We start from the raw sequence: 23604 nt of genomic DNA on the forward strand, positions 1-23604 counted from the left end.
CGAGACCCCCGGGGGTCCGGCGGTTTCAGGGTTCCATTTGTGGGTTATCGCTTCTCGGCCTTTTGGCTCAGATCAAGTGCATTGTCCTTGACAGTGCTTGATCAGAGAAGCGATCGCAGGCCGGAGGGCGCCCGGGAGATTGTGCTATTTACTTTTGTTTAAAATCATTATTGTTGTATTGTTTCACTATTATTTTTGTCCTGGGTTAGGTGGTGGGTCTGGTGGTGGACTACAGGTGCACCAGCACCTGTAGGGTGAGTTTAAAGGCCCTCTGGTCCTTTTCTTTCTTATTTAATTTAAATTTCAGTTTGTCCTGTTTCGTACCTATCCTCCCCCTTGTATCCTACCCTCCCCCCTTCAATTATTTCCTACTGTTTGGAGTTTTGTGTTGCCTGCTAGCCGGAGGGGCTTTCTGGCTTGTTGGAACGCTAGCCTCCTGGCCCTTTAGGCGTGGCAGGCATTGCATTGTTGTGTGTTTGTCTGACCGTATTTTCCCATCCACCTTGTACTTGCTAGTTCACCCCCTAAATTGCCTTTTGTCTCTGTTTCTTGTCTTGTGTTGTCAACTGGGGGACCTTTGGCCTGCCGGCTTGCTAGCTGGTTGGCTTGACCTGGTCTGCTGGTGAGGCTTGCTAGCTGGTTGGCTTGGCCTGGCCTACTGGTGAGGCTTGCTAGCTGGTTGGCTTGGCCTGGCCTACTGGTGAGGCTTGCTAGCTGGTTGGCTCGGCCTGGCCTACTGGCGAGGCTTGCTAGCTGGTTGGCTTGGCCTGGCCTACTGGTGAGGCTTGCTAGCTGGTTGGCTTGGCCTGGCCTACTGGTGAGGCTTGCTAGCTGGTTAGCTTGGCCTGGCCTGCTGGTGAGGCCTGCTAGCTCTCTCGGACCTCAAGTTTGGCAGGTGTTGTGTTGGTCAGTGTTCCTTTTTGTTATCCCCTTAATTCCCCTTACCTAAATTTGTTTGTTTGTTAGCTCGCCCCACCCCCCCTCCCCCCGTTTTTGTTTGTTTTGTTCATTATTGTCCTTCCCCTTCATGCCTTTCCCCTCCGGGGAAAATGTAATTTAAAAAAATTACACACAAAAAAAAAAAAAAATCCCTCCTTGTGTCCCTTCCCATTGTTGATAAGATTAGTTTGGTGCTGTGCTAGATAGTTTGTTGTGTGTCCCGTGGTACTGGTAGGCCCTGTTCAGCACAGTCTGGCTGAGCCTGCTAGTTCCTTGGCTGTTTTACACCCCTTCCTCTCCCTTTCCCCTTCCCTTCCCCCTCCCCTCCCCTCTCACTGGTGTTGGGCTGTAAAGGGAGTGGGCCTCCATCATGTCAGCAGCACAGGCTGGCATGAGGAGGCACCATGCAGTGCGCCTCCTTCTAAAGGAGAGGGGAGGAAAAATAATGGAGCTATCCCGATTGGATTTCTCCAGAAAATTCCTCCAGAAAGAGCTCGACTTTCATCCCGCGCAGGTAAACTGCATCTTAGCCCTCCCCTATAGGAAGGGCTTCGATGTCAGTTTTGCCAACGCCAGCTTCCTGAGGGAGTTCTGGGGGAAACTCCAGAACGCCCTGAACACCCAGGGGTCCCTCACAGCGATGTTTGAGGTGACCAAGCTGACGGATAATAGCATTAAAACCGTTATTGTCCGTATGTACAATGAAACCGTACAGCCGGAGGACGTTGCAGTATGGCTGGGCAGGTACTGCAACGTGAAGGGTCCCCTGATCCAGGTAAAAGACCTCGATGGGATCTGGACAGGGGCCTGGAGGGTCACTGTCCAGCAAAGGGAGGACCCTGGGGGCTATGGTGGGTTGAAAGCCATCCCATCCACCATAGTCCTCGGAGAGAACAGGGGCCATGTTCACTACCAGGACCAGCCCAAGCTGTGCCGTAAGTGTGGTGAACATGGCCACCTTGCAGACGCCTGTCAGAAGGTCGTCTGCATGAAGTGCCGGGAGGTGGGCCACCGCTACGAGGAGTGCACGAACGGAAGGTCGTGCAACCTCTGTGGCGAGCGGTCCCACCTCATCCGCGACTGCCCCTCCTCCTGGGCCAACAGGGCCAAGGCTGGAAGGAGGGAGTGGGCGGCCGCGGACCGGGCTTTCGAGCGCCAGAGGGCTGGAACGGCAGTTGCCAAGGTGGTAGTGGAGGAGCCGGTGGTGGAGGAGGAGGCAGTAGTGGAGCTGGTAGTGGTGGTAGAGGAGACAGTGGTGGAGCCGGTGGTGGTGGCTGTAGTGGAGGGCGCGGAAGGTGCAGTGGTGGAAGAAGTGGGAGGAGAGGACAAAACCCTCCCCACCCCAATCCCCCTGCCCCAGACTAATGTGACCCCTGAAGGAGAAAGGGCCGAGAAAGACGGCTCCGGAGAGATGTTCAGCGAAAGCTCCCCAAGTGGGTCAGACATCATAGGGTCGGTGTCGGAAAGCACCATGGAGACTGTGTCAGAAGGTACGGGAGAGGAGGGGGAGATTCTGAAGGAACACCTCCTCCTACGTAAAAGAAACGCTGAGGAGCTCTCTGACCCCGAACAGGGTGAGGAGAAAAAGGGAAAGGTGGAGTGGGAGAGCTCCCAGGGGGAGGAAGAACCCAGAACCTTCCCCTCCAACTCCCCCAATTAAGTCTCCTTTTTAAGTCCTGTTTTAACCTCCTCTCCCTTCCAAACCCCCTTACCCCGGAGGGAGAGAGAGAAAGTCCCTGAAGACTAACCCCCTTTTAACTTTTCAATGGCTTTTCTTCTAGCACTGTTTTTACTCACCCCTTTTATGGCTTTTAAAATCACCACTATAAACGTGAGGAGCGTAAAGACAGCAACAAGAGCACAGTCGGTTTTATCCTTTTTAGAAAGGTTTAACTCTGATGTGTTTTTACTACAGGAGTGTGGTCTACCCTTTTTATCCTCTTACAGGAAATGGGAGGATAAGTGGCGGCACGGGCCCTCCATTTGGAGTGGTTCCAATTTTAACAAGAACGACGGTGTTGCCATTTTAATCAAGACCCCACAGGTGGTGGTGAAGGGGAGCACGGTGGTGGTAGGTGGGCGTGCTCTTTTAGCCAACTGTACTTTTATGGGGAGGGATTTTAACGTGCTAAACGTGTATGGTTTTAACGATAAACATGACCGGTGTGCACTTTTAGAGGACCTGCAGTCCCACATGCTAGGGAGGGATCCTCTAGTGGTGGGTGGGGATTTTAATTGTGTTTTAAGCAGAGCAGACAGGAGAGGGGCAGGAGGGGATTTTAAGGTAGACAGGTCAAGTGTTTTATTGCAAGGGCTGTGCAGGGATTTTAAACTGACTGACTGTTTTAAAACCCTGCATCCAAGAGAGGAGGGCTTCACCTGGACCAGTGGTGATGGCACCAGAGCCTCTCGCATTGATTATCTGTTTACCCGGGACTGCCCCCCAACTGATGCTAGAATAACCCCTGCTTTCTTCTCAGACCACGTAATGCTGACGTGCACCCTTTCACTATCTTCGGGTGTGACTGTGGGAAGAGGGCCCTGGAAACTGAACTGCTCCCTTCTAGAAGATGATAGAGTAGTTAGTCAGTACAGAGAGCAGTTCAGCCAGTGGCAGACGCTACAGGACTTCTTTGACACGCGAGCACAGTGGTGGGAAATGGTGAAGGGAAGGACAAGGACCTTCTTTAGAGAGATAGGAAAGGAAAAAAGCAGAGAAAAAGATAGACGCATGGTGGGACTGCAAAAGCGACTGGAAAGGTATTTTAACCTATGCCAACAGGGCCTTGATTTTAACCAAGAAATTAAAGAAGTAAAGAAGGAAATGGCACTTTTAGCAGAACAGAGAAGCAAGGGGGTTATTTTAAGAAGCAAGGAAAGGGAATTAGAAGAGGGGGAGAAGTGCACTAGGTACTTTTTTAAGAAAATAATTAGTAAGGGTAGGATTATGACAGGATTGAGAAACAAGGACGGGGTTTTAAAAACAGACACAGAGGGAATAAAGGAAGTGGCCAAGGACTTTTATGGGGAACTGTTTGGGGTAAAAGATGTGTGCGAGGGAACAATGGAGACCTTTTAACATACATCGACAAGACCTTACCCAATACAGACGACCTGAAAAAAGACCTGACGAGGACAGAAATCGACCAAGGACTGAAACGTTTTAAGAGGGGTAAATCACCGGGGGAGGACGGCCTCCCTTTTGAGTTTTATCTGACCTTTTGGGATGTTTTAGCCGACGAACTTCTGACTGTTTTTACTGACTTCGAACACCTCGACAGACTACCCGACAGTTTTAGAGTGGGGATCGTGACTCTTTTACATAAGAAAAACGACAGGACGGACTTGAAAAACTGGAGACCGATTACCCTTTTAAACTTTGATTGTAAACTTTTTACCAAGGTTTTAACACTCAGAATGTCTTCTGTTTTAGGGGAGGTGATCCACCCGGACCAAACCTGTGCCGTGCCCGGAAGGAAGATCACGGACAGCCTGATACTGATCCGAGATGCCATCTGTTATGCGAGAGACAGAAACATGCGGCTTGTAGTCCTAAATTTAGATTTTGAAAAAGCCTTTGATCGGGTCTCGCACCAGTACCTCTTTAAGGTACTGCAAAAAATGGGTTTCCCGGACAGGTTCTTAGCTTGGGTGGGACTGCTGTACGGGGACATCACCAGCAAAAATCCTTGTAAATGGGCATCTGTCAAAAGCAGTGGGAGTACACTGCGGCGTCCGTCAGGGCTGTCCGTTATCTCCCCTTCTGTTCGTGGCCTGTATTGAACCACTGGCACAGGTCTTGAGAAGGGACCAAGGGATCAGTGGGGTGGGTATCCCGGGGAGTGGGGGGATGACCGCCAAGTGCGTCTTTTACATGGACGACGTCAACATTTTATGTACCGACCTTTTATCCGTCGACAGGACTCTGGACAGGACTGACTGGTACGGACGAGCCTCTGGGGCGAGACTGAACAGAGACAAGACAGAGGCCCAATTCTTCGGACCGTGGGCAGACCCAGACTTGACCAGACTACCTCTGACAGTTAAACTGACGGACATAAGGGTACTGGGGGTAAAGTTTGACCGGGGGGGAGGAGGGAGCGGTAACTGGAGCGGAATCCTGGGGACGGTAAGACAGAGACTGGGTTTTTGGGGACTACGACAGCTGACTTTTGAGGGCAAGGTTTTAATCATTAAAGCTGTGATTTTACCTGTGCTTTTATTAATCAGTTCTGTTTTTATCCCCCCTCGAAGGAGCATTTTAGACCTGGAGCGGACGCTGTTTTACTTCCTGTGGGGATGCAAGTGGGAGAGGCTGAGGAGGGAGGTGGTCAAGAGGCCCAGGTCCAAGGGGGGGAAAGGCTTGCCTGACCTCTACTTGTTCCTGGGCAGCCGCTACACAGCGTTACATCTGACTCTTGCCACCTCCCCGGTCAACAACAAGACCCAGGCCCTCGCACGGTTCTGGCTGGGATCTTACCTCAGGACTCTGAGGCTGATCCCAGTCGACCTGCGAGCCCCAGTCTCTTTCCTGCTACCCCCGCACTACGTCCAGCTCCAGAAGTTTTTAAGACATTTTAAACTGGAAAAAGAAACAGTCACGGTTTTAACAAAACACCGCTCTCTTCTCTCTCTTGTGCAGGATCGGGAACCAGTGTGTCCAGTGCGCGGGCTCGCTATAGGTGAGCCCACAACGGTTTGGCGCAACGTGGCCCATCCTGCTCTCCTGAATCGGCATCGGGACCTGTCCTGGATGGTCGCCCACGAGATCCTCCCGGTCAGGGCCGTTATGCACTCACGGGGCATGGCGAGGACATCCGCGTGCCCCCGACCAGGCTGCGGCCAAGAAGAGTCGGTGAGGCACATGCTCTGGGAGTGCAGAGCCGCCAGGGACCTGTGGAAGGAAGCAGGCCCCCTGATCACCTCGTGTCTGCCAGCAGGGGAGGACCTAACACCTCAGCTCGTGCTGTATGGGGTGGGCCGAAGGCCCATTCCATCGAAGGCCTTCACCAAGCTCTGGCCCACCCTCACGTGCCTGAAGGAAGCACTGTGGTCCTCCCGTAACCTGCTGGTAGCGAAAAACGTAGAGACCACCCCCCAGGCAGTGGCCATGGTAGCCACGGAAGCCCTGGGGTGGTACGGAAGGAAGGGGGCCTCGACCCCAGGCGAAGGGTCCCCCACAACACCCTAGGTCCCGGCGGCCACGGCCTGACAGCGCTGCGGCGCCTAGGGCGATGTGCCTAGGGGAGGGATCTCCTCTGGGCCCCGAAGGACGGGACGATGATCTATTCAGAAGAGCAGGATGAGGTGAGCTTGATAAAGACTCACCCCCCTCCTGTACAAGGGACTGAAGACAGCCTTTTAACAAAGTGACTTTTTAACATGGTTTTTCATGTCTTAAAAATGTTTTACCTTTGTTAGATCATTAGTACACATTTTAAATGGCTTTTACAGATTTGATGTTTTTACAAGGAAAGTACTTTTATTCATGGTTGTTTTCATTAGTTTTAACAACATGTACCTTTTAACAAATTTAAATGTAACTTTCAAATGCTGTGTTTTATGCTTTGTTGCCGTTTTTATGTGTATCAATGATGTAAAAAATGTATGAGCTGTTTTTAAAGGAAATGTATCAATAAAACTTTTCCAAAAGAAAAAAATCTGTTCTTATCAGTTTAATATCTGATACGTCCCCCATCGGGGGACTACATATTAAATGGATTTTTCGAACAGGGAGTCGGAAATGGGGCTTGCTCCGTCCGCTCCACGCATCGACCCGGTATTGCAGTACCTCCGGGAACGGTGCAACACTTTTCTCCCGTTGTCAAGGGAAAATGCAAATTCACAAAGCTATGTAAACAGCTGGCTAGCTAGCTAGCTAGCTGGCTAGCAGAAGAAGAGAAGGAAAGAAACATTCAAACTGAAAGAAAGGCGAAGCGCTCTTCAATGGGGTCCCCCGTTTCCCGCCATTTTACTTAAAAAAAAAGAAAAAAGAATTGGGGCCAGGATTGTGTGTGTGTGTGTGTGTCTCTCTCTCTCTCTCTCTCTCTCTCTGTCTCTCTGTGCCTCTGTGTCTGTGACCTTCTTTTTATCCACAGACAGCCCTCGAAAACTTGGAAGAGTGGGTTCCGGGAGCACCCGCGGGAACCCTGCCTAGAGTGCACAGAGTGTGTCTCGGGCCCCGACCTCTTGACTTCCATATGACTCTGGTTTCTCTTCATTACGCACAAGCCTTTCGCCTTTTACTAAAGACTTCCTGTTTTTTGTTTGGTTTGGGTTTATTTGTTGAGGGTTTGTTTGTTTTGTAAATAATTAAATGAATTTTTCTGTTAAATTGTTTAGTTTAAATGTAAGGGGGTTGAGGGACGTTATTAAAAGGAGGGCGGTGTTTAATTTTTTAGAGGGTGTGGGGTTTGATTTTTGTTTTTTACAGGAGGTTCACCTGAGGGATGGTGGGGATGTGTGTAGATTTAGGAAGGAGTGGGATAAGGGGGAATCTTTTTGGGGCATAGGAGGGGTGCACTCAACAGGAGTAGGAATATTGTGTGGTAATAGAGAGGTTAAGGTAGAGAGCACTTTTGTAATAGTGCAGGGTAGAGTATTGGGGATAGATGTAGTGTATAGAGAAGCTAGGTATAGGTTAATTGGGGTATATGGGCCACAGGTGGCGGCAGACAGAAGGGAGATGGTGGACTGTCTGGCGCCCCTGTGTGTCACAAATAGGCACTTGGTGATAGGAGGGGACTTTAATATAGATTTAGGGGTAGGTGGTGATAGTAGTGCAGGCGCAATCACCGGGCTAATGGCTTGCCATGGTCTGGTTGATGGTGGCCTGCATACTACTCCGGCAATGGTCGGTCCTACATGGCGCAACTCCAGGGGGGTTGCGCGGAGGCTCGACTACATTTTTCTATCCAGGTCTTTGGGTCAGTTGTCTGGGCGCCTGTTGCCTGTGTTCTTCACGGATCACGACGGGGTGTTCCTGCAGGTGGGGTCGCCAGTCTGCCTCTTCGGTAGGGGGTACTGGAAGTTAGATCGGGGTATACTGGAGGAGCAGGCTTTCGTTGACGCATTTTTTTGTTTCTTTCGAAGGCTTGACGGCCTCCGGTCTATGTGCGAGGGGGTGTTAGAGTGGTGGGATTTAGTTAAGGTAAGGATTAGGGCTTTTATAATAGGATATTGTAAAAGGAAAAAAAGGGAGGAAAGGAGGGAGGTGGATCGTATCCAAAGGTTAATTGAACTCGAGCACGAGGCAGGCAACCTCGGCGGGTCGATTGACTGGGAGAGATTCGCAGCCCTAAAGGCGCAGCTCAGGGAGCTGCAGGAGCAGAAGGCTCGAGCTTTCCTGGAGCGTGCGCATAGTGGCTTTCTAGAACATAATGAGACTTGTTCCGCTATGTTCTTTAAGTCGGTTAGGGCCAGGCAGAGTAGGAGGGTAATGCATGGCGTTAGGGAAGAAAATGGTAGTATAGTAAGTAAACCAGAGGAAATGGTCAGGGTGACAACTGATCATTTCCGAGGTTTATTTAAGGAAAGGGAAATAGATGTAGAGCAGGGAAACGTGTTTTTAGAACACTTGTCCCGGCGGTTGCCGGAGGACATTAGAGACGTGATGGAGGCCCAGATCTCACTAGAAGAGGTTGAGAGCGCTCTTAGGAGGATGGGTAAAGGGAAGGTGCCTGGGATGGATGGGCTGCCGGCTGAGTTTTACCTCAAGTTTTGGGGTATACTTGGACCGGTGGTCCTCGAAGTCTTGAAGGCCATCCTTGAGACGGGGGTCCCGGGGGGATCAATGGCTGTTGGTGTGCTGTCACTTCTTTATAAGAAGGGGGAAGCAACTGACCTTGGCAACTGGCGGCCGTTGACCATGCTGTGCGTAGATTACAAGATTCTTGCAAAGGGTTTAGCAGACCGGTTGCGCACAGCCCTTCCCTACGTCGTCCATGAGGATCAGACGTGCGGGGTAGAGGGCCGCTCTATAAGATGGAACCTACAGTTGATTAGGGACTCCATCGCCTGGGTTGAAGATAGAGGGATGCCTTTAATGGTAGCAGCGCTAGATCAGGCGAAAGCCTTTGATCGCGTGAATAGATCCTTTCTATTCAGGGTATTAGGTAGATTAGGATTTGGGGAGAAGTTTATAGGATGGATCCGTACATTATATGTCGGAGCGGGGTGTCGAGTTAGTGTAAATAGTCACTTAGGTGACGTTTTTGACCTCTCGTCTGGGGTCAGGCAGGGATGCCCACTCTCGGCCCTCCTCTTCGTACTGTACATGGAGCCTCTGGGGGCTGCCATTAGGGCAGACACAGGGGTGGAGGGCTTGTTGATCCCTGGGAGCGGTGGGCTGCGTGTTAAGATGACGCAGTACGCCGACGACACTTCCTTGCTGTTGTGCAAGGACTCGTGCCTGACAAGGTCTCTTGCCATCATTGGGGATTTCACCCAAGCGTCGGGGGCGGTTCTGAATCATGCAAAGTCTTCCGTTAAGTTTTTCGGAAGATGGCGCGGTAGGACGGATGTGCCCGGGGGGTTATCTCTCTGTGAGGGGGCCCTGAGGATTCTCGGGGTCCATTTTGAGACCTCTGGCTCAGCGACGCTGAACTGGAACATGGTTATTGCAGTGGTACAGAAGAAGTTGGCAATGTGGAAGGCTAGGTCTTTGTCCTTTATAGGTAAGGTCCTGGTCCTAAAGGTGGATGTATTGCCATCTCTTTTGTACTTGGCGTACATCTACCCATTGCCGGCTTGTCTGAGGAGGCCTCTAGTGAGGCTTGTGTTTCAGTTCATGTGGGGTGGCAGGTACGAGTGGGTCGCCAGGGCGCGCATGCTCTGTCCCTTCGGGGAGGGAGGTAGGGTACCACATCTCCCCCTCAAGCTGGACGCAATTTTTGTTTCTTTCTTGTTGACGGAGCTTGCTCAGCCAGTTATACACCCGTCCGGTTACCTCCTGCGGGTGTTCTTCTCGTATCAGGCGAGAAGCGTAATGGTGTGGTCTAACGCGGGTCCTCGGGCGTAACAGCTGCCGTGGCACTTTGGCCATGCGGCCAAGTGGCTGCGTGCGCACCCCGAGGTTGAAGTTGCCCGAGTAGGTTTAGACCACAGGCACCTGTACGAGGAGGTCAGGCAGGCAGGGAGTCCTGCGCCTGTAGCGGGCATCTCGTCAGTGGTCTGGGAGGGAGTGCAGGCGCGGGGCCTGGACAACAGGCTCAAGGACCTGAATTGGTTGAGCCTCCATAAGTGCTTGCCGGTACGTTCCATCATGTACCGGCATAGTTTGTCGCGATCCTCCACCTGTCCAAGATCTGCTTGTGGCAGGGAGGAGACTGTGCGCCATGCCTTCTGGGACTGTGCCTTTGCCGGACTAGTCTGGGCTAGGGCACGGGTGTTGCTAGGTATGGTTAGGAGCGATTTTTTGCTGACTTGGGCTAGGTTAGAGCGAGGCGTAGGGAGAGCGAGGGGAACGGATAGGGACAGGTTTCTGCTCTGGCTTCTCATGAGTCTCTTTAAAAGGGGGCTGTGGGAAGCCAGGCAGAATTTAGTTAAGACAGGGAGAGATTGGGGGGTGGAAGGGATAGTGAGGAGGGTGGAAGGTGATGTGAGGGGGAGGATGAAGAGGGAGGAAGTAAAGTGGGGGCAGCATGCGGCACGGGAGAGGTGGAAGGGGGGATTAGGGCTGGGAGTGTTAGAGTGAGGTTTGTAAGGGGATAGATTAGGGAAGGGAAGATAGGGAAGGGTTAGGTATTGGTTAGGAATGACGGGGAGGGACGATGCTCCCCTGAGGTTTGTTTTTGTTGGGTGTTTTTTTGTAAATAGAGTTTAATAAGAATGAATGAGAAATATGATTTTGTAAAAGAATGAATGGTATTGATGGTAAATAAATTATTTTTTGTAAAAAAAAAAAAATCTGATCTTATCAGTTTAATATCTGATACGTCCCCCATCGGGGGACTACATATTAAACGGATTTTTCGAACAGGGAGTCGGAAATGGGGCTTGCTCCGTCCGCTCCACGCATCGACCCGGTATTGCAGTACCTCCGGGAACGGTGCAACACTTTTCTCCCGTTGTCAAGGAAAAATGCAAATTCACAAAGCTATGTAAACAGCTGGCTAGCTAGCTAGCTAGCTAGCTGGCTAGCAGAAGAAGAGAAGGAAAGAAACATTCAAACTGAAAGAAAGGCGAAGTGCCCTTCAATGGGGTCCCCCGTTTCCCGCCATTTTTGGGGGAAATTTGGGGGAAATTTGGGGCCAGGATTGTGTGTGTGTGTGTGTGTGTGTGTGTGTCTCTCTCTCTCTCTCTCTCTCTCTCTGTCTCTCTGTCTCTGTCTCTCTGTCTCTCTGTCTCTGTCTCTCTCTCTCTGTCTGTCCCTGTGCCTCTGTGTCTGTGACCTTTTTATCCACAGACAGCCCTCGAAAACTTGGAAGAGTGGGTTCCGGGAGCACCCGCGGGAACCCTGCCTAGAGTGCACAGAGTGTGTCTCGGGCCCCAACCTCTTGACTTCCATATGACTCTGGTTTCTCTTCATTACGCACAAGCCTTTCGCCTTTTACTAAAGACTTCCGTGGAGAGGAACACTTACGAGTTCAACGTATTTTTGGAGCGGCTTTGCTTCTTGCAGAGCCCGGTATCTTGTTTCAAGGGAAATTGACAGAGATGGGCCAGGATAGTGACTTAAAGACGCATTAGCGACTTTTTCCAAAAAACACCTGCCTGTTTGTTGCCAGGGAAACGGTGGGTGGGTGGGTGGGTGGTTGGTTGAGTGGGGGTTGGAGGGAGAGAGGAGCTGGCTTTTGCCAACCCACCCGCTGAGGTCAGTCGAGACCCCCGGGGGTCCGGCGGTTTCAGGGTTCCATTTGTGGGTTATCGCTTCTCGGCCTTTTGGCTCAGTACAAGCTTGACACCGAGGTGTCCTAGAGCCCCTGAGCCAAGAGGTCGTCCTAGGAGGGCGGTAAGAATTTTTTCGTGCGGAAAACAAAAATGTTTCCTTTTCTATTTTGAGTATTTTTCTCTGTTTTGAAAAATGGCTCGGTTTTCCACACCAAAGATGCCTGGGATCGGTATAGCAAATACTGTGAGGTTTGCCTGGAGGAATAAGGAGATGGAGCCGTTTGGGAGGGAGATGTTTGGAAGGGCTATTTTGATCGGGTCCCTAAAGTTGGAGGTGGGAGAGGTTTTGATGTGACGTTGAAGAAGGAGGAAAAATTTGAAGAAGTGCTGAAGAAGGCAAGAGAGGTGGGAAAGGAGAAACCGATGTGCAATTACGAGGTGACCAGCCTGGGAAAAAGTAATTTCAGGCTGGTCACAGTAAATATGTATAACCCTCATTTGACTGACGAAGAGGTGAGGTCTTTTTTGGGCCGGTATTTGGACAATATATCAACGGCAAGGCTCATAAGGGACTCCCTGGGCTTCTGGAATGGAAGGAGAGTTTTTCAGACGTTGCTCAGGGAGGACCCAGAGGGGCATGATGGTTTCCTCCATCCTCCGGCGATGTTCTCCCTGGGGGCTGACAGGGGAACTCTGTATTATGCCCGTCAGCCTCCGTTTTGCAGGCGGTGTATGGCCTACGGCCATATCCTCGCCTCGTGCGACACAAGGAAGTGTAGGTATTGTGGATCTGGGGAGCACGAGGCGAGGGACTGCAAAGTGCCTAAGGCGTGCCACGGGTGTGGCTCATCTGCACACCTGTGGCGGGAGTGCCCGGCCATGCAGAGGTCATACGCGTCTGCAGCTGGAGGGAGGGCAGGAGAGGGGGATGGGGGAAGAAGAGGAGGGGAAGGACGGCCTTTTCAGGCGCAGACGGCTGGACCAGAGGGCAAGAAGAGGAGAAAGGAGTGACAGCGGGAGGAGAAAGAAAGAAGGAAGAGCGTGAAAGATCAACGGGGGAGGGGGTGGTGGGGGAGGGGGTTCCGGTGGTAGGACCTGTGGGGGTGCCTGTGGTAGGACCTGTGAGGGGGGAGGGGGCGCCTGTGGCAGGACCTGGGGAGGGGGTGGAGGGGAGGCGGGAGTGGGGGGACTGTGCGTCGGACCTACTGGTGGAGGAGATGAGGGAGCTGGCGGAGGAGCTGGAAGGTGCTGTCTCCCCGCTGCCTCTTGAGCCCCTTATACCTCTTCCACCAAAAAAACAAAATAAGATGAAGAAAGGGAAGAGGGGGGCAGAAGTGACAGATAGGGAGAGGGAGGGGGGTGTGGAAGGGGGGGGCAAGCGAGTGATGGGGTTAAGGAGGAAGTCCCTGTCCTGGGGAGGGGGTGGAGGGGAGGCGGGAGTGGGGGGACTGTGCGTCGGACCTACTGGTGGAGGAGATGGAGGAGCTGGGAGGTGCTGTCTCCCCGCTGCCTCTTGAGCCCCTTATACCTCTTCCACCTAAAAAACAAAATAAGATGAAGAAAGGGAAGAGGGGGGCAGACGTGACAGATAGGGAGAGGGAGGGGGTGTGGAAGGGGGGAGGCAAGCGAGTGATGGGGTTAAGGAGGAAGTCCCTGTCCTCACTGTTTGCAGAGGCCCCTCAGCACGGGGGGGAGGGTGGATCCCTGGGAGAGGATCAGGGCTGTTTGGCTGGGGGTCCCCAAATCCTCTTAGAGGAGATGGAGTCCCCTAGCCTCAGTTTGGAGGATTACAGGGAGGAAGCTGGTGGGGAGCCCGGGGTGCAGGGTACTCCTAACCCTAACACCATTCCTGCATCCTGGGCTGGAGGAATGGATGAGGACGGGGGGACGTCGGACGAGGGGAAGATGTCCCTGTCGGGTGTGATGGGCCAGGGGAGCATCAGGTGAGCCTCCTGTTCGTTTGGTGGTTGTTTTTGGTTTTTATTTTCTGAGATAATTGGTATTTTTGTTTTATAATAGAATCTTATGATACTTTTGTTTAGTTTAAATGTAAGGGGTTTAAGAGATTTTGTTAAGAGGAGGGCGGTGTTTAGTTTTTTAGAAGGGGTGGGTTTTGACGTTTGTTTTTTGCAGGAGGTTCACCTGAGGGATGGAGGGGATGTCAAAAGGTTTAGGAGAGAGTGGGATAAGGGTTATTCGTTGTGGGGCATAGGAGGGGTGCACTCAACGGGGGTAGGGATATTGATTGGGAATAGGGAGATTATTGTAGAGAGCACTTTTGGCGTAGTACAGGGGAGAGTTTTGGGTGTAGATATCACATATAGGGATATTAGATATAGGTTATTTGGGGTGTACGGGTCACAGGTGGCGGCAGACAGGAGGGAGATGGTGGATTGTCTGGCGCCCCTGTGTGTCACAAATAGGCACTTAGTGATAGGAGGTGATTTGAATATAGATTTGGGGATAGGGGGAGACAGTAGTGCAGGCGCCATCACCGGGCTAATGGCTTGCCATGGCCTGGTTGATGGTGGCCTGCACACTACTCCGGCAATGGTCGGTCCCACATGGCGCAACTCCAGGGGGGTTGCGCGGAGGCTCGACTATATTTTTGTATCTGGGTCTTTGGGTCGGTCGGTTGTCTTCTTTTCGGACCATGACGGGGTGCTCCTGCAGGTGGGGTCGCCAGTCTGCCTCTTCGGTAGGGGGTACTGGAAACTAGATTGGGATTTACTGGATGAGCAGGTGTTTGTTAATGCTGTCACAGGGGTGTTTCGGAGGCTTGAAGGCCTCCGGCCCATGTGTGAGGGGGTGTTAGAGTGGTGGGATATAGTAAAGGTAAGGATTAGGGCCTTTATTATAGGATATGGTAAGAGGAAGAAAAGGGAGGAAAGGAGGGAGGTGGATCATATCCAAAGGTTGCTCGAACTTGAGTACGAGGCAGGCAACCTCGGTGGTTCGTTTGACTGGGAGAAATCCACAGCCCTGAAGGCGCAGCTCAGGGAGCTGCAGGAGCTGAAGGCTCGAGCTTTCCTGGAGCGTGCACATAGTGGCTTTTTAGAACATAATGAGACTTGTTCCGCTATGTTCTTTAAGTCGGTTAGGGCAAGGCAGAGAAGGAAGGTAATGCATGGAGTTAGAAAAGAAGATGGTAGTGTAGTAAGTAAACCAGAGGAGATGGTCAGGGTGACAACTGATCATTTCCGAGGTTTATTTAAGGAAAGGGAAATAGATGTAGAGCAGGGAAATGTGTTTTTAGAACACTTGTCCCGGCGGTTGCCGGAGGACATTAGAGACGTGATGGAGGCCCAGATCTCACTAGAAGAGGTTGAGAGCGCTCTTAGGAGGATGGGAAAAGGGAAGGTGCCTGGGATGGATGGGCTGCCGGCGGAGTTTTACCTCAAGTTTTGGGGTATACTTGGACCGGTGGTACTCAAAGTCTTGAAGGCCATCCTCGAGACGGGTGTCCCGGGGGGTTCAATGGTAGTCGGTGTGCTGTCACTTCTTTACAAGAAGGGGGACGCAACTGACCTTGGCAACTGGCGGCCGTTGACCATGCTGTGTGTAGACTACAAGTTGCTTGCAAAGGTCTTAGCGGACCGGTTGCGCACAGCACTTCCCTACGTCGTCCATGAGGATCAGACGTGCGGGGTAGAGGGACGCTCAATTAGATGGAACCTTCAGTTGATCAGGGACTCCATCGCCTGGGTTGAAGATAGAGGTCTGCCTTTAATGGTAGCGGCGCTTGATCAGGCGAAAGCCTTTGATCGCGTGAATAGATCCTTTCTATTCAGGGTATTAGGTAGATTAGGGTTTGGGGAGAAGTATATAGGATGGATCCGTACATTATATGTCGGAGCGGGGTGTCGAGTAAGCGTAAACGGTCACTTGGGTGACGTTTTTGACCTCTCGTCTGGGGTCAGGCAGGGGTGCCCGCTCTCGGCACTCCTCTTCGTTCTGTACATGGAGCCTCTGGGGGCTGCCATTAGGGCAGACACAGGGGTGGAGGGTTTGTCGATCCCTGGAAGCGGTGGGCTGCGTGTTAAGATGACGCAGTACGCCGACGACACTTCCTTGCTACTATGCAAGGACTCGTGCCTGACAAGGTCCCTTGCCATCATTGGGGATTTCACCCGAGCGTCGGGGGCGGTTCTGAACAATGCAAAGTCTTCCGTTAAGTTTTTCGGAAGATGGCGCGGTAGAACGGATGTGCCCGGGGGGTTATCTCTCTGTGAGGGGGCCCTGAGGATTCTCGGGGTCCATTTTGAGACCTCTGGCTCAGCGACGCTGAACTGGAACATGAGGATCGCAGTGGTACAGAGGAAGCTAGCAATGTGGAAGGCTAGGTCTTTGTCTTTTATAGGTAAGGTCCTGGTTCTAAAGGTGGATGTATTGCCATCTCTTTTGTATTTGGCATACATATACCCATTGCCGGCTTGTCTGAGGAGGCCTCTAGTGAGGCTTGTGTTTCAGTTCATGTGGGGTGGCAGGTACGAGTGGGTCGCCAGGGCACGCATGCTCTGTCCCATCGGGGAGGGAGGTAGGGGGGTACCTAACATCCCCCTCAAGCTGGACACAATTTTTGTGTCCTTTGTGTTGGCTCATCCGGTGATACACCCGTCCGGTTACCTCCTGCGGGTGTTCTTCTCCTACCAAGCGAGAAGCGTAATGGTGTGGTCTAACACGGGTCCTCGGGCGGAACAGCTGCCGTGGCACTTTGGCCATGCGGCCAAGTGGTTGCGTGCGCACCCCGAGGTTGAAGTTGCCCGAGTAGGTTTAGACCACAGGCACCTGTACGAAGAGGTCAGGCAGGCAGGGAGTCCTGCGCCTGTAGCGGGCATCTCGGAAGTGGTCTGGGAGGGAGTGCAGGAGCGGGGCCTGGACAACAGGCTCAAGGACCTGAATTGGTTGAGCCTCCACAAGTGTTTGCCGGTACGGTCCACCATGTACCGGCATAGCTTGGCGCGATCCCCCACCTGCCCAAGGGTTGCTTGTGGCAGGGAGGAGACTGTGCGCCATGCTTTTTGGGACTGTGCCTTTGCCGGAGTGGTATGGGCGAGGGCACGGGTGTTGATAAGTTTGGTAAGAGGGGATTTTGTGGTGACATGGGCTAGGTTAGAGAGAGGTGTAGGGAGAGCGAGGGGTACAGATAGGGATAGATTTCTGCTCTGGCTTCTCATGAGCCTCTTTAAACGGGGGCTGTGGGAAGCCAGGCAGAATTTGGTAAAGACAGGGAGAGATTGGGGGGTGGAAGGGATATTTAGGAGGGTGGAATGAGATTTAAGAGGTAGGATGAAGAGGGAGGAGGTGGGGGAAACATGCGGCACGGGAGAGATGGAAAGGGGGTTTAGGGCTGGGGGTGTTAGATTGAGATTTATAAGGGGATAGATTAGGAGCGGAGAGATAGGGAAAGGTAGTGGTTAGGAATGGATGGGGGGATGATGCTCCCCTGAGTTTTTGTTTTTGGTTTGTGTGTTCTTGGTTATTTGAAAATGCCATTATTTAAGTTGGAAAGAAAATTATAATTTTTGAATTGTATGAATGAATGGCATAGTAAGTAATAAATTATTTTTTCTAAAAAATAAAAAATAAAAATTTAAAAAAAATCTGTTCTTATCAGTTTAATATCTGATACGTCCCCCATCGGGGGACTACATATTAAATTGATTTTTCGAACAGGGAGTCGGAAATGGGGCTTGCTCCGTCCGCTCCACGCATCGACCCGGTATTGCAGTACCTCCGGGAACGGTGCAACACTTTTCTCCCGTTGTCAAGGAAAAATGCAAATTCACAAAGCTATGTAAACAGCTGGCTAGCTAGCTAGCTGGCTAGCAGAAGAAGAGAAGGAAAGAAACATTCAAACTGAAAGAAAGGCGAAGCGCCCTTCAATGGGGTCCCCCGTTTCCCGCCATTTTACTTAAAAAAAAAAAAATTTGGGGCCAGGATTCTCTCTCTCTCTCTCTCTCTCTCTCTGCCTCTGCCTCTGCCTCTGCCTCCTTCTTTTTATCCACAGACAGCCCTCGAAAACTTGGAAGAGTGGGTTCCGGGAGCACCCGCGGGAACCCTGCCTAGAGTGCACAGAGTGTGTCTCGGGCCCCGACCTCTTGACTTCCATATGACTCTGGTTTCTCTTCATTACGCACAAGCCTTTCGCCTTTTACTTTTTTTTTGGTTGAGTGGGGGTTGGAGGGAGAGAGGAGCTGGCTTTTGCCAACCCACCCGCTGAGGTCTGTCGAGACCCCCGGGGGTCCGGCGGTTTCAGGGTTCCATTTGTGGGTTATCGCTTCTCGGCCTTTTGGCTCAGATCAAGCTTGGTACCGAGGTGCCCCAAAGCCCGCTTAGTCAAAAGGTAGAACCAGGAGAGCGGTAAGTGTGTTTTTTTGTTTTTGAACATTTTTTGATATATAATTTCTTGTCTTCTTTGTATTTTCTTGTTTTTTGGAAGAGGTTGGTGAACCGGGTGCGCTAGTCTCCTTGTGGAGATGGCGCAGGACAGTTCATCACGGTCGGTTCCTACGATTGGACTGGCCAACACGGTGCGTTTTTCCTGGAGGGAAAAAGAGATGGAGCCTTGGGTGAGAGAAACCTTCGGGAGAAATGTTCTGATGGGTTGCCTACAGCTGGAAGTAAAAGATGTACTATGCCTTCAAGGGAATCCCATCGAGAAAGGATATGATGTGACGTTACAAGTGGAAGGAAAACACGACGAAGTTATGAAGAAGGTGAGAGAAGGAAAAGGACCGAAACCCCTGTGCCATTACACGGTGACCAGCCTGGCAAGGAACAACTTCAGGGTGGTCACCGTAACCATGTACAATCCGCACGTGAAGGATGAAGAAGTGAGGGCCTTTCTGGGGAGGTATATGGACAATGTCTCCTCAGCGAGGTACCTCAGGGACTCCCTGGGTTTCTGGAACGGGAGAAGAGGTTTCCAGGCGTTACTCAGGGAGTCCCCGAAGAGTGTGGATGGCTACCTCCATCCTCCGGCGATGTTCTCCCTGGGGGCTGACAGGGGGACGTTGTATTATGCCCGTCAGCCCCCGTTCTGCAGGCGTTGTATGGCCTACAGCCATATCCTGGCCTCGTGCAGCACCAAGAAGTGTCGGTTTTGTGGATCGGAAGAGCACGAGGCCAAGGAATGTGACGAGCCCAAGGCTTGCCACGGGTGTGGCTCGAAAGCACACCTGTGGCGTAATTGCCCGGCTCGTCACAGGTCATACGCGTCTGCAGCTGGGGGGGGAGCGGGGGATGGGGGGAGGAAAGAAAGGACGCGTGCGGATTGTACGGATGGCACAGGGGAAAAGACGGCAATGGAAGAGGATGGGAAGAAGGAAGAGGAGAGAAGAAAGAGGAGTGAAGATGGAAAGAAGGAAAAAGGAGAGAAGAAAAAGAAGGCGGAAGAACGGGAAGGAGCGGAGAAGAGGGAGAGTGGGACAGTGGTGCGAGAAGGAGTGGAAGAGGGGACGGTGATGGTGATGGGGACGGAGGGAGGGGTGGAGGTGGGAGGGGGAGATGGGGGGAAGGAGTGGGGGGACAGCCTGCCAGGCTTCCTCGAGGAAGAGACAAGGGAATTGGTGGAGGAGTTAGCGGGGAGGGGACGTTGTGTCTCCCCGCTACCTCCTTCACCAAAGAAGAAGGGGAAGAAGAGGGTAAGCTTGGCAGGTAGTGAGAGGGAGGGGGGTGTGGAGGGGAAGGGGGGGGCGTTGGCCTCCCTGTTTGCCTCAGCCCCTTACATCCTGGTGGAGGATGACTCCAGTGAGGGGTCTGTGGGCTGTGTGCTAGAGGGATCCCAACTACTGTTTGGGGAGATGGGGTCCCCTACGCTCAGCCCCGAGGCATACAGGGAGGGGGGGGGTGGAGGGTGGTGGTGAGGAACCCAGGATGCAGGGCACTCGGCCTAACACACTGCCTGCATCCTGGGTTGGAGAGCTGGAGGAGGACGGGGGGGGCGTCGGGAGTGGAGAGGACGTCCCCGCCGGTGGAGATGGACCAGGGGAGCATCGGGTGAGTCTCCTGTTTTTTGTTTGGTTTGGGGTTATTTGTTTGTTTGTTTGTAAATAATTAAATGAATATTTCTGTTAAATTGTTTAGTTTAAATGTAAGGGGGTTGAGGGATGTTATTAAAAGGAGGGCGGTGTTTAATTTTTTAGAGGGTGTGGGGTTTGATTTTTGTTTTTTACAGGAGGTTCACCTGAGGGATGGTGGGGATGTGTGTAGATTTAGGAGGGAGTGGGATAAGGGGAAATCTTTTTGGGGCATAGGAGGGGTGCACTCAAAAGGAGTAGGAATTTTGTGTGGGAATAGAGAGGTTAAGGTAGAGAGCACTTTTGTTATAATGCAGGGTAGAGTATTGGGGATAGATGTAGTGTATAGAGAAGCTAGGTATAGGTTAATTGGGGTGTATGGGCCACAGGTGGCGGCAGACAGGAGGGAGATGGTGGACTGTCTGGCGCCCCTGTGTGTTACAAATAGGCACTTGGTGATAGGAGGGGATTTTAATATAGATTTAGGGGTAGGTGGTGATAGTAGTGCAGGCGCCATCACCGGGCTAATGGCTTGCCATGGTCAGGTTGATGGTGGTCTGCACACTACTCCGGCAATGGTCGGTCCTACATGGTTCAACTCCAGGGGGGTTGCGCGGAGGCTCGACTACATTTTTCTATCCAGGTCTTTGGGTCAGTTGTCTGGGCGACTGTTGCCTGTTTTCTTCACGGATCACGACGGGGTGTTCCTGCAGGTGGGGTCGCCAGTCTGCCTCTTCGGTAGGGGGTACTGGAAGCTAGATCGGGGTATACTGGAGGAGCAGGCTTTCGCTGACGCATTTTTTTGTTTCTTTCGGAGGCTTGACGGCCTCCGGTCCATGTGCGAGGGGGTGTTAGAGTGGTGGGATTTAGTGAAGGTGAGGATTAGGGCTTTTATAATAGGATATTGTAAAAGGAAAAAAAGTGAGGAAAGGAGGGAGGTGGATCGTATCCAAAGGTTAATTGAACTCGAGCACGAGGCAGGCAACCTCGGCGGGTCGATTGACTGGGAGAGATTCGCAGCCCTAAAGGCGCAGCTCAGGGAGCTGCAGGAGCAGAAGGCTCGAGTTTTCCTGGAGCGTGCGCATAGTGGCTTCCTAGAACATAATGAGACTTGTTCCGCTATGTTCTTTAAGTCGGTTAGGCCCAGGCAGAGTAGGAAGGTAATGCATGGCGTTAGGGAAGAAAATGGTAGTATAGTAAGTAAACCAGAGGAAATGGTCAGGGTGACAACTGATCATTTCCGAGGTTTATTTAAGGAAAGGGAGATAGATGTAGAGCAGGGAAACGTGTTTTTAGAACACTTGTCTCGGCGGTTGCCGGAGGACATTAGAGACGTGATGGAGGCCCAGATCTCACTAGAGGAGGTTGAGAGCGCTCTTAGGAGGATGGGAAAAGGGAAGGTGCCTGGGATGGATGGGCTGCCGGCTGAGTTTTACCTCAAGTTTTGGGGTATACTTGGACCAGTGGTCCTCGAAGTCTTGAAGGCCATCCTTGAGACGGGGGTCCCGGGGGGATCAATGGCTGTTGGTGTGCTGTCACTTCTTTATAAGAAGGGGGAAGTAACTGACCTTAGCAACTGGCGGCCATTGACCATGCTGTGCGTAGATTACAAGCTACTTGCAAAGGTCTTAGCGGATCGGTTACGCACAGCCCTTCCCTACGTTGTTCATGAGGATCAGACGTGTGGGGTTGAGGGCCGCTCTATTCGATGGAACCTACAGTTGATCAGGGACTCCATCGCCTGGGTTGAAGATAGAGGGCTGCCTTTAATGGTAGCAGCGCTAGATCAGGCGAAAGCCTTTGATCGCGTGAATAGATATTTTCTATTCAGGGTGTTAGGTAGATTAGGATTTGGGGAGAAGTACATAGGATGGATCCGTACATTATATGTCGGAGCGGGGTGCCGAGTAAGTGTAAATAGTCACTTAGGTGACGTTTTTGACCTCTCGTCTGGGGTCAGGCAGGGATGCCCACTCTCGGCTCTCCTCTTCGTTCTGTACATGGAGCCTCTGGGGGCTGCCATTAGGGCAGACACAGGGGTGGAGGGTTTGTTGATCCCTGGAAGCGGTGGGCTGCGTGTTAAGATGACGCAGTACGCCGACGACACTTCCTTGCTGCTGTGCAAGGACTCGTGCTTGACAAGGTCCCTTGCCATCATTGGGGATTTCACCCAAGCGTCGGGGGCGGTTCTGAATCATGCAAAGTCTTCCGTTAAGTTTTTCGGAAGATGGCGCGGTAGGACAGATGTGCCCGGGGGGTTATCTCTCTGTGAGGGGGCCCTGAGGATTCTCGGGGTCCATTTTGAGACCTCCGGCTCAGCGACGCTGAACTGGAACATGGGTATCGCAGTTGTTCAGAGGAAGCTAGCAATGTGGAAGGCTAGGTCTTTGTCTTTTATAGGTAAGGTCCTGGTCCTAAAGGTGGATGTATTGCCATCTCTTTTGTACTCTGCGTACATCTACCCATTGCCGGCTTGTCTGAGAAGGTATCTAGTGAGGCTCGTGTTTCAGTTCATGTGGGGTGGCAGGTACGAGTGGGTCGCCAGGGCGCGCATGCTCTGTCCCATCGGGGAGGGAGGTAGGGGGGTACCACATCTCCCCCTCAAGCTAGACGCCATTTTTGTTTCTTTCCTGTTGACGGAGCTTGCTCGTCCGGTTAAACACCCGTCCGGTTACCTCCTGCGGGTGTTCTTCTCGTATCAGGCGAGAAGCGTAATGGTGTGGTCTAACGCGGGTCCTCGGGCGGAACAGCTGCCGTGGCACTTTGGCCATGCGGCCAAGTGGCTGCGTGCGCACCCCGAGGTTGAAGTTGCCCGAGTAGGTTTAGATCACAGGCACCTGTACGAGGAGGTCAGGCAGGCAGGGAGTCCTGCGCCTGTAGCGGGCATCTCGTCAGTGGTCTGGGAGGGAGTGCAGGCGCGGGGCCTGGACAACAGGCTCAAGGACCTGAATTGGTTGAGCCTCCACAAGTGTTTGCCGGTACGTTCCATCATGTACCGGCATAGCTTGGCGCGATCCCCCACCTGCCCAAGATCTGCTTGTGGCAGGGAGGAGACTGTGCGCCATGCCATTTGGGACTGTGCCGTTGCCGGAGTGGTATGGGCTAGGGCACGGGTGTTGATAGGGTTGGTCAGGAGTGATTTTGTGGTGACGTGGGCTAGATTAGATAGAGGTGTAGGGAGAGCGAGGGGAACAGATAGGGATAGGTTTCTGCTCTGGCTTCTCATGAGCCTCTTTAAACGGGGGCTGTGGGAAGCCAGGCAGAATTTGGTAAAGACAGGGAGAGATTGGGGGGTGGAAGGGATAGTGAGGAGGGTGGAAGGAGATTTAAGAGGGAGGATGAAGAGGGAGGAAAATAAGTGGGGGCAGCATGCGGCACGGGAGAGGTGGAAAGGGGGTTTAGGACTGTTAGTGTTAGATTGAGTGTTGTAAGGGGATAGATTAGGGACGGGGAGATAGGGTTAGGTATTGGTTAGGTATGACGGGGAGGGACGATGCTCCCCTGAGGATCTTTGGTTTTTTGGGTGTTTGGGTGTCATTTAAAATGAAAATACCATTATTTACGTTTGTATAGAAAGTATGATTTTGTATAGAATGGATGGTATTTGAAAGTAATAAATTATTTTTTGTAAAAAAAATATTAAAAAATCTGTTCTTATCAGTTTAATATCTGATACGTATCGGGGGACTACATATTAAATGTATTTTTCGAACAGGGAGTCGGAAATGGGGCTTGCTCCGTCCGCTCCACGCATCGACCCGGTATTGCAGTACCTCCGGGAACGGTGCAACACTTTTCTCCCGTTGTCAAGGAA

At 52.0% G+C, this 23604-nt stretch overlaps 1 protein-coding gene, 3 non-coding genes and 2 pseudogenes across 6 annotated transcripts; all 6 read left to right on the plus strand.

Annotated features, from left to right (window-relative positions):
• The first annotated feature begins 164 nt into the window (after window positions 1-164).
• On the plus strand, window positions 165-6592 carry LOC118945315. 3 transcript variants are annotated; one of them, XM_036967975.1, is made up of 2 exons: window positions 165-254; window positions 5582-6591. In XM_036967975.1, the coding sequence occupies exon 2, from the start codon at window positions 5693-5695 to the stop codon at window positions 6128-6130; it is 438 nt and encodes a 145-aa protein (XP_036823870.1). In that variant the 5' UTR covers window positions 165-254; window positions 5582-5692; the 3' UTR covers window positions 6131-6591. The 3 variants fall into 3 exon arrangements, with proteins under 3 accessions (XP_036823870.1, XP_036823868.1, XP_036823869.1); XM_036967973.1 differs by lacking the exon at window positions 165-254 and adding an exon at window positions 2459-3010 and having other exon boundaries at window positions 5582-6592; XM_036967974.1 differs by lacking the exon at window positions 165-254 and adding an exon at window positions 4015-5068 and having other exon boundaries at window positions 5582-6592.
• LOC118945545 lies at window positions 6577-6752 on the plus strand (annotated as a pseudogene).
• Window positions 6753-10820: 4068 nt separating this feature from the next.
• On the plus strand, window positions 10821-10998 carry LOC118945555 (annotated as a pseudogene).
• A 449-nt stretch (window positions 10999-11447) lies between these two features.
• LOC118945661 lies at window positions 11448-11564 on the plus strand. The gene has a single exon (XR_005040776.1). It is a non-coding gene; the product is annotated as a U5 spliceosomal RNA (small nuclear RNA).
• Window positions 11565-17330: 5766 nt separating this feature from the next.
• LOC118945539 lies at window positions 17331-17525 on the plus strand. The gene has a single exon (XR_005040673.1). It is a non-coding gene; the product is annotated as a U2 spliceosomal RNA (small nuclear RNA).
• A 5878-nt stretch (window positions 17526-23403) lies between these two features.
• Window positions 23404-23585, plus strand: LOC118945568. Its single transcript, XR_005040684.1, has one exon. It is a non-coding gene; the product is annotated as a U2 spliceosomal RNA (small nuclear RNA).
• The last annotated feature ends 19 nt before the right edge of the window (window positions 23586-23604 follow it).

Source organism: Oncorhynchus mykiss, chromosome Y, assembly GCF_013265735.2.
Source record: "Oncorhynchus mykiss isolate Arlee chromosome Y, USDA_OmykA_1.1, whole genome shotgun sequence".
Lineage (NCBI taxonomy): Eukaryota > Metazoa > Chordata > Actinopteri > Salmoniformes > Salmonidae > Oncorhynchus > Oncorhynchus mykiss.

Excerpts from the sequence above, each read along its gene's own strand:
- LOC118945315 (XM_036967973.1), top strand. The coding sequence starts at position 2,705 with ATGGCTTTTCTTCTAGCACTGTTTTTACTCACCCCTTTTATGGCTTTT. Across the intron at positions 3,011-5,581 it reads TGAAGGGGAGCACGGTGGTG|GATCGGGAACCAGTGTGTCC; the intron begins GTAGGTGGGCGT and ends TCTCTTGTGCAG.